The sequence below is a fragment of the Amblyomma mixtum genome, chromosome 3 (genome assembly GCF_055824585.1).
Source record: "Amblyomma mixtum isolate Tamu chromosome 3, ASM5582458v1, whole genome shotgun sequence".
Lineage (NCBI taxonomy): Eukaryota > Metazoa > Arthropoda > Arachnida > Ixodida > Ixodidae > Amblyomma > Amblyomma mixtum.
Genome location: NC_143014.1, coordinates 87,897,411 through 87,910,709, shown reverse-complemented (window position 1 = coordinate 87,910,709; position 13,299 = coordinate 87,897,411). Strand labels below are relative to the sequence as shown.

Here is a 13,299-nt window from a genome sequence, read left to right as displayed (position 1 = left end):
ATGCCGTTCAAAAGGTACTATAAAATCCTGCGTATACCGTACTTACTCGCATAATGATCACACTTTTTAAAAAAAAAAAATTGACGCAAATTTAGGGGTGCGATCATTACGCAGGGTAAAATTTTTACAAAAATTTTTGAGCACCAAAAACGCAAACAAGTTGCAGGCAGACAACCCTTGTCACACGGCCATGCTACCTGCGGTTAAGGTGCTAAACGCAGTTATCGCGAACCGAGCTCGGCGATCTTTGCTTACGTCGTTAACCGAGAAGGTAGAGTGCGAAAAGCGCACGAGCTGGCCCGCTTCAAGAGCATACTTTTTTTGCACTAAATCACGTTCCAAGAGCAGCACATCAAAATAGGCAGTGTGTATAGTTCTGTGTGACGGCGCTTTTATGCAGCCTTCGATCTCGTCCAATTGCGCAGCAACATTCCGCGCCGCTCAAGCCGAAAAATGTCCAGTCCTTGCCGCATCGTTTATGTACTTAGGTGACACGTTCGCAACGCTCAGAGCACAGGATACCGCGCGCTTAGCGCAATGGTGCCGCCCACGAGCGCGGCGGACGACGACGCTCTGTACTCCCTAGTCGTCGTTAGGCCTAACTTGTTTCGTATCGAAGCCACAGTGGATGGCGCTTTTGAATTGACCAACGCTATAATGAATGTTCTACTTATGGTGCTGTCTTACTGACAACCTAATTGTTTCATATTAAAAGAAACATGTATGATCGATTTCAGCGACGCCTTAGCAGTGGAGATGGTGTGCAAGCAGATCGGGTCACTCGCGCTGCAACGGCGGCAGCTGCTATGCAGCTGGGAACATAAAACTAGCTTGTATCGCAGTTATTACTCCTACCAGCAGCTCTGTACAGGCCAGCGATCCTCAAGGAGGATTCATTTTTGATGTTCCCGTATCCCATGGCTTATTATTTACGAGAACAAGAAAGTTTAGCCAGATCACTGCGTCATTTCGTTCGTTGCACTGCAACCCAGAACGGTGGCGAGCTTTGCGATGTCGAACCATGATTCGAGGTAACCGCAGTTAAGATTGGCATCTGCGATTAAGCATAACCGCATTTAGACTGCCCGTGTGACCGCAGGTCAACCAACAAGCGTCTGCCGCTGTAATGCTGACAGAGCAAGATGGTCATCTGCACGTGCCATCTGTCAGACAGATGGCAAGTACGATCATTGTCGGCTGGACTCGACATCGTCGACAAATTGCAGTGGCAAGTTCGGGGTGGGATCATTACGCAGGGAATAAAAAAATTGAATTTTGCCAACAAAATTCGGAGGTGCGATCATTACGCGAGTGCAATCATTATGCGAGTAAATACAGTAATACAGAGCTGCATATAGTAAGAGGTGTAATTTGGGGATAGTAAAAACAGGAAAAAGTTTTCATCCACGTATAATGCAAGTAAGGCAGACAGCTCGAAGACGTTCCGAAAGCCACGAAAGCTGAACGTACCCCGATCACTTGTATACGCCAGCGCACCGGATACAATACGTGTAGCAGGGGTGCCAAATATCTGGCAGATATACATCGGGTGCCGCACTCGCGCCTACTCATATCCTGCGCCACGAGCATGCGCAGACCGGTTCCAGCATACATGTGGGCGCGCAGGCGCACAGGCACTTTGGAAGTGTCCGTAGAGGGTGCTTTAGTGATAGTCGCCGTTGGGTGTACATACTGCCGAAAAGACATCTTTCCAAAAAAACGCATCTTCGATACCATCGAGCACATTTGATATCCCGCATTTCTTGAAATTTCAACCGGTAAGCTCCTTGGGGAACACTAGCCCAAGCGTCCGCCATCCAACTGCACAGCGTGGCTAGAGAGGCCCGTGCCTGGCGGCAGTAACTGCAGGGTCTGCCTACCTCATCCAGACCATGTAACAGTGCTTGATGCAGTACTGATGCTTTCAGCAACTACGATTACTTTCCTTTTAAGAGCAGCCAAGGACTGCGGCTGCTTTCGCGGTGCCGATACCACGAGAGGCTTGGTGTCGTGAGGTCAGGGCAGTGTAGTGACCTGGTGTCGAAATTGAAACTACCGACCTACGCCACCACTAGATAGCGCCTCCTTCCGCTTGAAACATGGTGGTAACGGCGCTCGGTAATAATCAAATCGGAACTGCAGATTTTGGCCAAAAATTGTTTGGGTCCGCATATAATGCGAGGTGGAAATTTGACATGTTAAAATCCGGAAGAAAATCTCTTATTACACATGAGTTTTTAAGGTACTTGGCAACGTATAGAAGAAAAAAATGTCCAAATGAGTGTTGTGGACTTTTCCGACCAAAAATAATTGTACAAAAAAAAAACATGGTTTTCAATGGAGCAGAGATTGGGAAATGAAAAAAAAATGTATTACTTCTCGAATTTCATTATATTGATGTTTTACTGTATATACTACTTACTACAAAAGGAATACCTACACAAGAGATGGAAGTGGCCACCACAAATGATGAAAATGTTCTTGTACGGCAGTAAGCAGCGTGACCTTAAATTCAGTAGCAAAAATTTCATAGTGCTGTGCATGTTTAGTTTTTTTTCTCACAAATATTCTGCTGACAAAGACTAATCATAGGTAATTCACAAAGTATATGCAGGTTTTATCATAGTGCTAAAAGCTGGACTCTGAAAGTAGTTTCTCCTCAGAGAGTCTGCAGACCTCAGAGTAAATACCGTATTTACTCGCATAATAGGCGCACCCCTAGTTTGGTCGCGAAAAATCAGATATTTTTATTTCCGCGCATAATAGGCGCACCCCGAACTTGGCACTGTGATCAATACTGTATTCACACGATTGCAAGCCGACGCCTCGTCGCCCCCCGCCCCCCCACTCTTTATTTTAACAAAGTTTTTGCTGAACCGACTACTAGTCCTCACTAGTGCTGCTGGCGTCGCAGCTGCTGCGGACCCACAGCACGTACAACGACATCGCGTAGAACAGCCGCACTCCGTTTTCAGGGATGCTCACTTTAAACGACTGTTTGGAAAGCTTCATCTCCAGCCGGAAATGTTCCCGACTTAGGCCCGCGAAAACCTCGGCGCCTGGAGTCGCGTACGAAAATTTAGGCACGCCGCAGTCGCAACTGCCACACTACTCGGCCACGTCGAATTTCCGACCTGCCGCACGCTCGCCGTGTTCGAGAGCGAACTCCCAGCCGTGTAGCTATTAAGGTGCTTGCCGACGAGCTAAAACAGCAACGCTCGGCGGCAAAGCCACAAGCCACGATGAACTAACGCGCTACCGCAAATCGCGGCGCTTGACAGCAACAAACAAAAAAAAGAGCTGGTGATGCTGATGGCGATATGGATAGCGAAAGCTCGCGGCGGAGGAAAACGTTGATGATGATGATGGATGGATGGATGGATGGATAGGAGCGCCCCCTTTGAAACGGGGTGGTGGCAATTGCCACCATGCTCAGCTTTTCTTTATTTATTATTTTTTTTTGTTTACTGTGTTGGCAATTCTCATTAAGATTCTCCATCAACTTTTCCTACGGTTTCCTACTATTCTAACCTTATGCCACATCTCTGCTTTTCAGCCACCAATCCTCCAATCGCTTTTTGCTGACTTCCACTGCAGATTTATTTACATGACCATTGTTATCTTTAAACCCTAGGGCCTCAGAAAGAGTGACTGTGCCTGCATCGACATCCGGATGGATACCATCACATTTGATTATGAGGTGTTCAATTGTTTCCACAGATCTACCACACACTGCACATGTGTCATCTTCTTCGTTAAATTTCTTTTTGTAGCTGCGCGTTCTAAGACAACCTGATCTAGCTTCAAAAAGTAGGGCACTGCCTCTTGAGTTATCATAGAAAAATTCTTTGGCCTCGGGCGCCCTCCGTGGGCGGCGTCTGGAAGCTCCTGTGTGCGTGTGTGGCCTCCGCGATAAACTGCCCGCCAGAGCTGATCGCGGAGGTCTCGGCGCGTGTATTTCGAAGGCTATTTCCGCGTGGGTCGTGGAAAGTTTCGGTGCGGCCCTTACATGGATTTTTTTTTAAAATATTTTCTTCGGGAAAACAGAGTGCGGCCCGTACACGAGTGCGTTTATGCTGTATGTGCAATTTTCGCGAGTCAAAAAATTTCCGGAAATTTTACCCTGCGTAATAGGCGCACCCCGAACTTTGAGCTGGATTTTCTGGAAAAAAAGTGCGCCTATTATGCGAGTAAATACGGTATATGACATTATGAGAGTTGTCCTGGATGTGCCACCTTTTGTGAGGAAAACTCCGAGGATCTTTCACGGACAAGTTGCACAGTGTCAGTGTCTCACTTAGATGATGTGTTAATTTGCTAAGCACAAAATTGCATGTTAAAGGGGCTCTGAAAGGGGCTCTCGATAAAGTTGCGGTATGCCTGGGATGTTAAAGGACGCCGCTTCATGAATATCCTTCAGCAAGAATTTTTTTAGTTCACTTGTTAGAAGCTGAGTTATGAGTTTGAATTTCAGCGCCTTCGAGCCTTTCCCTCTCCTCTCGTCACTTTTTGCATGCTGAAAGGTCGGCGCTCCTCCGTTGGCTCCACCCACTGGCCCCACCACCAGCTGCCGATGCGCACAGGAATGCTCAGGAGAGCTTCCTGACCCCGCAGGAGTGACGCGGCTGATTGGCCGTGGCCATGGTAGCTGTGTGACATCAGAAGGAATCTAACCAGTAGTCACTTTGTAACCGACATATGCAGACGCGTGACATGGAGAAGTGTGAGAGTTTCAAAAAGTCGCCGGAAAGGGCTTGCCAACTTTCACAAGATATTATCGGCTCTCTCCTGTGTGTACAAGTATATTATTTGGCTCAGGTGTCCATGACCACAGACTGCAGCGATTGAGCGAGTTTCTGTACTCTCCTCAGAATGTGTTTCAGGGCCCCTTTAAATTGGTAGCTTTAATAGCTGTATACAAAAAAATACCACATGTGGCAGGTTCTACTGCTTATAAAAGTACCATAGGTGGGCTCTGTTGACTCGTTTCACAAAGAAGGCATATTTTTTATTTTAAAGAAAAAAAAAGGTACTGAGTGCCTTAGTTGGAACTGTGGCTTTTTCAGCTCTCTGGAGCCCTGAATTCTCTCGTGGCTAGCTGCTGAAGCTCCTGTGAGTGTGCTTTTAGAGGCAGTAAGCAAGCATGGATCATGTGAAATCAGCAGTTATACTTTGTGCTTTGGTTTCAATTGACTAGGCCTAGAAATGTTCATGTTAGTTACGTGCTTGCTTCCTTAACCATTTACTGCCCAGTGTAGGGAATTCACGATGTAATGTTTGCTCACCATATACTCATTACTTCATGGAGCCTGCATACAAAGTTTGATGCCAACAGGCTCTCGGCAGCCAGCGCTTTCCTATCAATTTTTGGTGTCACTGTGAGCAAGCTGTGTGTAGAAAAAGGGGGCTCAAAAGTGTGACTTCCAGCCAGCAACAGTTCATCTCGTTGAGAAGTTTTTCAGGGAAAATAGGAAGACACTTGTTGGATAAAAAATTGTTTACTGTCTTCGTGCCTTCGATGAGGCCTTTGATTTGGTCTTTCACACAACTTGTACTAGTTGCAAAAAATCGACCAAATGTAAATTGTTGCCAATTGGCGACATGCTTATTTCTTTTGTTTTTTTTTTTTTTTTAATTTTAGCGACACTAACAAAATTTTGATGTTGGCTTTTGATGTAGTACGCTAGCTAGTGTAGTATAGAGGTAGTGATTTTTTTTTCTCGATTCCTTCATAATTTGGGCATTAAAGGGTTAATAGCAGTCATACTTATTCAGAGCAGTTTAACACATGTAGAAGGAAGCTGAAAACGAGTGCATCTGGAATGCCTACTTACTGTATATACTCGTGTAAGGGCTGCACCCCCAAATTGGCACCCGGTAATTCGAAAAAGAGAAAAACCGGCTAAAAGAACTGCTTTTTGTGTGCATGATTTTGCCCATGTGGTACATTACGCTGAGAGCTGATGGACGATAACGGCCTACGACACTTGGTATGACCGTGCACGTGTTGTCCTGCACGCCAGACTCTTCTTGGAACCGCGAACATGTGGAGCTGGAGTGCTGCTAACTCGTCTTGTGCGCTCGGTGTTCGCACTGGAAAAGACAACATGTTGCTGCACCAAAAGCTAGAATGGGGAATACCCATGCTAGTGGCGCATTTCCTTGCGGCAACGCGCCGCCTGCCAGGGTCAGGCGATACGAGCTATAGTAGCACACCGTTCGCCCAGTCTCGCTAGGCCTAGCATGCTCTGCATCGAAGCCGCAGTGAAAGTGCTTTGAATCTAGTCACAGTTGATTACACATAGGGGTTGGACTTTTCGGTTTGAACTGAAAAAAATGATAAAAGTATGCTGAATTTATTTCTGAAATTCGGTTTTAGCCGAAAAAGGTCAGTATTCTGGGCAAGCAAGGCATAGCTAGCTGGCTGTTGAGTACGAGTTACACTCAAAGTTAAAAATCAACCAAGTAGAGAAACCAGGAGCAAAATGAGACGGTGGTGTTGTTGGATAAGCTGCTCACTTATGCGATTTGAGATATTTTCTGCTTATTTACACTCCTCTACAGACCAGGAAGCACCACCTTCCTGCCGCTTGCTAGCTAAGCACTGTTTGTTCACTATAATTCTCCGCTTAGAGCAGTTGCTTGATTAAGTAGGTTTATCAAGTGTAAGTAGGACACTGACACAAAACTGTGCATGGTTATCTTAAAGAGTATCTTGTTGGACTACCACAACGGTTGAGCTGCAGTTCCATCGTTGCCATCAACACGCAGACCACATGATCCCCCACCCTTTCACTTAGCCAAATTTGACAACTCAAAAAAAAATTGTCATCCTTGTTCTTAGAAGTAAATTCCACTTGAGTTCTTGACTGCCTCCTGTTTTATTAAACGCGCGTTACTTTTTTAATGACGAAAGCAATTCTTTCTACAAGCACACCTCCAAGTGTGAAATTACTGGTAAATTATGTTAGTTACTGGTAAACAAACTGTTCATGCCAACAAAGATGCCAAGACAGACTTGAAGTGACTTCTGACCACACAGACTTGTTGCATTAAATCGCCAAAAAAAGTCACTAATTCATTTGCTGAAAATAATTTCACTGAAAAAAAAAAAAAACGAAACTTGTGTTCTGGAGTAAGCACCAAGAGAAGTCCGCCGAATTTTTAAAACATAAAAACTAAAAACTCCCACTCGTAATTATACAAGGTCTAACCTTGTTACCGATTTACCATCTCGCAATAATCTCACATTAAAATGAACATATAATAGATTTCCACAAAGGTCTTAGACAGTGAAATGCACGGAAAAGCATGCCAGGCGAACTCCACCTCACATTGATAGCTGCGCGTCGCAGACGAGGTGCGTCGCTCCAAACTATCAGGCAAAGATATCATTACTGTCAGTTGAGCGCCGAACCTTCGGAGAATCATGATCTTGACTTAGAATCTCCTGAGGTTTGCCAGTAAACTGATCTGGCAACCTGTTTTACTTTATGCAGTAATTCGCGCCAGTTGTCCCCGGGCTGCACATCCTGTCATCCATAGTTGCAATGTATTATGTATTTGAAGAATTTACCGGGGCTGCGCTAATTGGTTGTAAAAATGCATGTTGCTGCATAAAAAAGGGATGCGTAATTAGGGCTTCGTGATGGTCGTTAAAATTTTACGGAAAAAGGATGGTCCCGTGTAAGGGCCACACCCTGTCAGAACCGTGGAAAAAATATGTGGCCCTTATACGAGTTATACAGTATCAAATAAGATATGCCGTGAGAAGAGAATCAAACTTAATGAACAGTCAATCTTTTTATTTCCAAGCTGAGGGCTGGAATTATGAAAATTTATATCAGAAAGATTGCAGTTAAAGTTAAGATTAATGAAGTTCAGTTCATTACTCATGCCTTTAAATATACGTACATTTAATGCCAGTTGGGCCAAACATCACACAGGTGGAGTTAATGCAGCTGGTAGTATTTGTTATTACTAATTTTAAAATGTGGTCTTAATGGTTCCACACTAGTGCTGAAATGTTCTTTCAGTGGCTATTTTGCCAAATGGTGCTTTTGAGGATGACACTTATCTAGGGGAAAATAAATCTTATTTCTGATGCAAAGTATGGCTGTGTAGAGTGATCTGCCTTAGGTCTTTTATTTGGGATGTTGATGTGTGGCCATGTGACATTATTTTACGTGAACTATACTGCTACTTTTCTTCGAGTAGCAAACGTTAAAAGCAGTACTCAATAGGCAATTTTTTTTTCATTTCCTTTTTAGTTTTTGTGCATTTGTTATGTGAACTTCAGCAGAGAAGAATTCGGGGCTAGTTGGGGAAGCATTGTGGAAGATATGTAACGCAGAATAATAGGACAGCAAGGGATGAGTCTGAGACTAGCAACTTACAGCTGGAAGTCTATTTGGAACACCCTTCTCAAGAGAACAGCTCTGTGAGGGCAGCAACTTTCATAACAGCACGAAAGTAATAAAAACATTGACTATAGGTCAGATCCTGGGTTCTCGATCCTTTTAGCCTTTGGGAACTGTAACAGCTTTCAAAACACGCCAAGGAACCCCATGTGTCTTGGTGTCTGGCTATTCCTGCTTAACATGCATGCAATATAGAGCATGCAGATGCATGGGCCCTGAGAAAATGACCTAATTGAGTTATGAATGGCTGGCTCTGTAGCGAAACAGTTTTCTACAAGCAATTAAGTACGACTGGGTAGCCCCGAGGTAAAGTGGGCAGGAGGAAAGGTGGGATCAAGGCATGCATGGGTTTAGGTGCTTGGAGAACCCAAGAAACACTCCAAGGATACCAGGTGTTCCGCAAAACCCAGTTCGAGAAGCCCTGGGTCAGATGGCACATATCACTGGTAAAAAAAGATGAACTGCAGAACCAGAAAAAAGGATTGACACATTCTGTCACAAGAAGAAAGAAGCCAGTCTTTGAACAGCGAAAGTGAATGAATAGGAATTACCGGGAACAGAGCAGTACATGTTCTCTTTGAGAAGGGCAATAAATACGCTGTGAATGCACATGTTGCTTCTGACTTGTGATTGAGCTGTGCCTCGAGAATTTTCCTGGCAGGCACGTCTTTGACACATCCAACAACTTTAATAAGGTGACAGTTGCATGCTTTGGAAGTGCATCATTAAGTACATGCTATTGTTGGAATTGAGCAAAGCAGCATGCTCGCTATGTTTTTAGGCAACAACTGGCTTTCCCTTTGTAAACATGTCCACAACTGATAGGAATCTAGTCAACCATGGCGGCTGTGCACACTGCAAATTAAAATGTTTCATACTGCAAACAAATTTCATAACTTTACCTTGACTGAGAAGGAGGCAAAGGCTGAACAGCTTGCAAGGGAAGGGGCTGTTAGGACCATGTCCATGCCATACTTTCCTGCAACTTTTTTTTTTTTTGCCAGTTGTTAGTACTGTTTCCAACACTTGTCTCATCCCTTCTCATTTTATTCTGCACTACATTTTGTCCATAATTGTTTAAAAAGCTAAAAGTAATGCTAAAGGGAACACATAGTTAGCTTCAAGAGCTGAATTTACTATTTTTATTTTTGCACCTAACCTGGGGAAGTATTATGTGGACATCGTTCATCCAGAGGAAAACTGGTTAGCAAAGAAACAAATCTGCTTCTCAATTGCACATAGGGGGTAATTTTGTTGCATTCCAGTGAGATATTTTCTTTGATATTGTTTCTACCTGTACATAAAAGTGTGCACTGAAACTGAGGTGCAATTTTTGTGGAGTTTATTCCTGTGCTAGTGTGCAGTCTAGCACAGAATGGCACACAAAAATTTGTAGTTTAATGTATTGATCATAGTCCGCCAAGGAACAGGGAAAAAATACAGTGGGACTCATTTTCGTGCCGTCCAGAGTATAGGGGGAAATGTGGCATGCAGTAATTGGCTTAGCTACTGTTGGGCCACAAACATGGATTCAGTTGTCACAATGACTTTTCGGGCAGTAAACCTCAAAGGAATGTTTGCTAATTGCCATTCAGGCCTACTACCGAACATTCACGCATGTTAAATTTGTTATACACTAGTAAAAGGTGCTCTATTAAAAGAATTAATATGCACATGGTGGATAGCATCATGGATGAGGTGGCTAGATCAAGCCACTGTATCATGGCACAGCCGTAATTCTGCGCCAGGAATGGCATTTTCAACCCAACACCAGTTAGCGAAATACAAAACCTCATTTTCCTGGCATGCCCTTGGTGGATGAAGCTTTTTTTAAGAAACTTGCCTAGACGGTGGTGCAACTTATCCCTCTATGTAATTTTTGAGAAACTCTATGGTCCAAAAGAGGTGGATTGTCGGTAGCATGACTTGTTCATTCCAGTGTGGCATGTTCCTTGTCGCAGAACAAAAATGAGATGCTTGAATCAAATGCTTTAATTTAATATGTGTTAAGCGCACTTTAAAAGCTGTACCTTTATCACGTTTGTCCTGAATAGCATAGTTTCTTCCTTACAACGTTCATGTTCTGGAACGTGATATGTGCATCATTACTTTTGTGGTACTACCTTGTTGAATTTAGATATTTACTTAGCTATAGTTGGCTATTTTCTCTGTTAATCTTCAGATGAGACTGTAGCAGTGTGCTGAAAAGGCCTAGTCATTTTCTTGGCCCATAGGGGCAGACAGGTTTATAAAAGCTGAGGTAAGTTTCTTGTCGTGGGAGCTGGCTAACAAGCACTCATTTCAAGCTATTGTCTACTTCATCTTGAGGTTTATAAATTACATCCTAAGTGCTCAGGACAGGTAGTGAATGTTCAGAACCCAGGCTGTCAGGTATAAAATTTCAGCATTTCATGTTGTTAGCACAGATTATGTCCATAATTCAGATGGTGTTTTTATACCCAGTCAACATCTTTTGTATTCTTTATGTTGGTTCGTTAACCCTTTGACATGCCATTTTTCGTTTCCGTCGAAATGAAATATTTTTCTGCCTGAATAGTATATTCAGGCCCTAGGAAACACTCTGTTATTTTCCAGGCGCATAATACTAGTGGTTGATTTTTTGTAGAGGTGTGCAAGATTTTGTACAAAGTGCCATAATTCTTGAAAATAGGATCATCAAAATACCACGACTTATCAGTAAACACTCGAAGGATCATGGAAATTCTATTTTGGTGGTGAACATTGCACTCGAAATTTCGAAAAAAAAATTGATGTTACATCTGGCAGCAAAATATGTCTGTACATGAGTGGCGAATGGTCCGCTACCCCACTCACTGTTTTGTGAAATATTATTTACTGTGTTTGCTATATGGCATAAAAAAACCTGCTTATTTGTGAGATGAAGGATGCGAAATTCACCTGAAACAAAGAAACCACTGCTGGGTGCAGCTCACTCTCAGAAAAAGCTGCGAGTTCACTTTGTGCACAATTGTGTAATAGTGTGTCAAAGGGCTAATGAGATCAGCATATAATAGAGAGCAACTACATTTTGTGGCTGTCATAGGAGGGAAAAGTCAGGTGTCTTTGGCTCGCTTTCCTTTTCATCATGGAGAAACTTTGGAACCTTGGACTTTATATGACCTGCCTTGTTGGAATCTCAGCTCATGGAATGCTGTAAAATTAATGTGATGCCATTCTAGCTATCCCATTCCTGAGTCCCTGCTGCACAGGAAGCACAGTGGTAATTTCGACTGTATGTGTTGAACACGGGTTAAATTGACTAGTTTTGAAACTGTGAACCCAGCTTTTATTTCTACAATGTTGAGCTTGTGTGCGTGTATGTGTGTGCGCTTGTAATCTTGTTAGGGACTAGATAAAAACACACATGGACCATTTTTGATGGAGAAGAGTACACTAGCTGCCACATGTAGAAATTAAGTTGTGATTTCAACGTGTTTCTGTTGTGTAGCTTTCTTTTTTTTTAACAGTGTTTAAGTTTTTAGGTGTGACATGTGCACTGTTGCTGTTGTTAGCAACTTGAATTCAGACTTCGTAGCTGCGGTAGGCTATCCTTCAAGAAAGTTGTCCACATTTTTTTTTTTTCATCAAACAACACTGTAATGATTTGCTGAAAAACTTGGCCAAGTCTTTTCTTCTGTCTTTTTTTTTTTTGCCCTTAGAGATGGACAGTTCCACAAAAGCTTAAATAAGCTTCTTTTTCTTAGGTTACACTTGACCTCAACAAATACGGTTTGTCCTGGGAGCTGGTGAACAAGTACCTATTTCAAGCTATTGTCTACTCTGATCCTGAGATTCACAAATGTCTGACAGACTTGCTCACCCAGCGACAGTGAGTGCCTAGCTGTTCTTGTCTATGCTTAAAAGTATCATCACAGAATATCAGAGTAGTGTCCTGCTTATTAAGATTTGCCAGAAATATGGAGTGTTACTTTCAATTCCTGAGAGTACCGGATGTTTACAACAAGATTCAGATTTCTTTAAAATGGAACATGCATTAAGCAGGTTTTTGGTTGGCTTGAATGTGAGCATAATTTATCGTTACATAGTTATTTGATTGTAATGCAATAACTAACGCGTAAATTGTTTGAAATATTACATGGAGCATAATGCATCTGGAGAATTAAAGATCGGTCTTCATTTAGCGTGATCATGCTATAGTATTTGATCGTAAAAGATGATACTGGGCACTGCTGGGTTAGTACTTTTACCTTCTTATGCTGCTTTAAATTAAAACCCAGTGAGCAAAGAGTGCCAGTAACGTCAGCATCTTCATCCTACACCATTATCAGATTGCTCATGTCGCACGAAACAAAGAACTGACCCAGCCTACTTGGATTTGGATTCGTTTTCATCAGCAGTGTGGCTCTTAGGCCTGCATTTGGTCCCGCTGTGTATCGTCATTGCGCTGACTTTCTCTCAGCAATGCCACACGATGACCAGTGCTGGGTATTGACAGTTTAGATAAAGCTGTTAATTTTCTTCTTAGTAATGGAGTAATATGTTTTCCTGATTACCCAGTCAGTGATCGTCTGTTCAAGGATATGCATGTAATTTCATGTAACTGATATGTTTCTCTTGACAACTATTATTCTAAAGCCTACCCAGCACATTTATTCTACAAGGCTTTTGACAAGAGTACTTGAGATAGCGTCGGGCTGTGCTTTCACGCAGTTTGACATGAGCAGTCTGATGATGGAATAGGGTGGTCACTGCAATTCTATTTCCATCTAATTTTGGTTTAAAGCAATCTTTTAAGGTAAAATTAATTGGCTAGCAGATTCCACTACCTTATTTGGGCAACATATTAAGTAGGAAATCTGAATACACTGTTTAATAATTAGGACATTTCAGTTTGATG

At 42.9% G+C, this 13,299-nt stretch overlaps 1 protein-coding gene across 7 annotated transcripts in view; it reads left to right on the top strand.

Annotated features, from left to right (window-relative positions):
* LOC149350847 (uncharacterized) overlaps positions 1 to 13,299 on the top strand; it is a 145,012-nt gene that overhangs the window by 37,932 nt on the left and 93,781 nt on the right. For 5 of the 7 annotated variants that reach the window (XM_089580036.1, XM_089580039.1, XM_089580035.1 and 2 more), the window contains exon 7: positions 12,146 to 12,270. The exons of the other annotated variants lie outside the window; for them this stretch is intronic. In XM_089580036.1, coding sequence (XP_089436162.1) covers positions 12,146 to 12,270 — 125 coding nt within the window. The remainder of the gene's footprint in view (positions 1 to 12,145; positions 12,271 to 13,299) is intronic. 7 annotated transcript variants of the gene reach the window in all.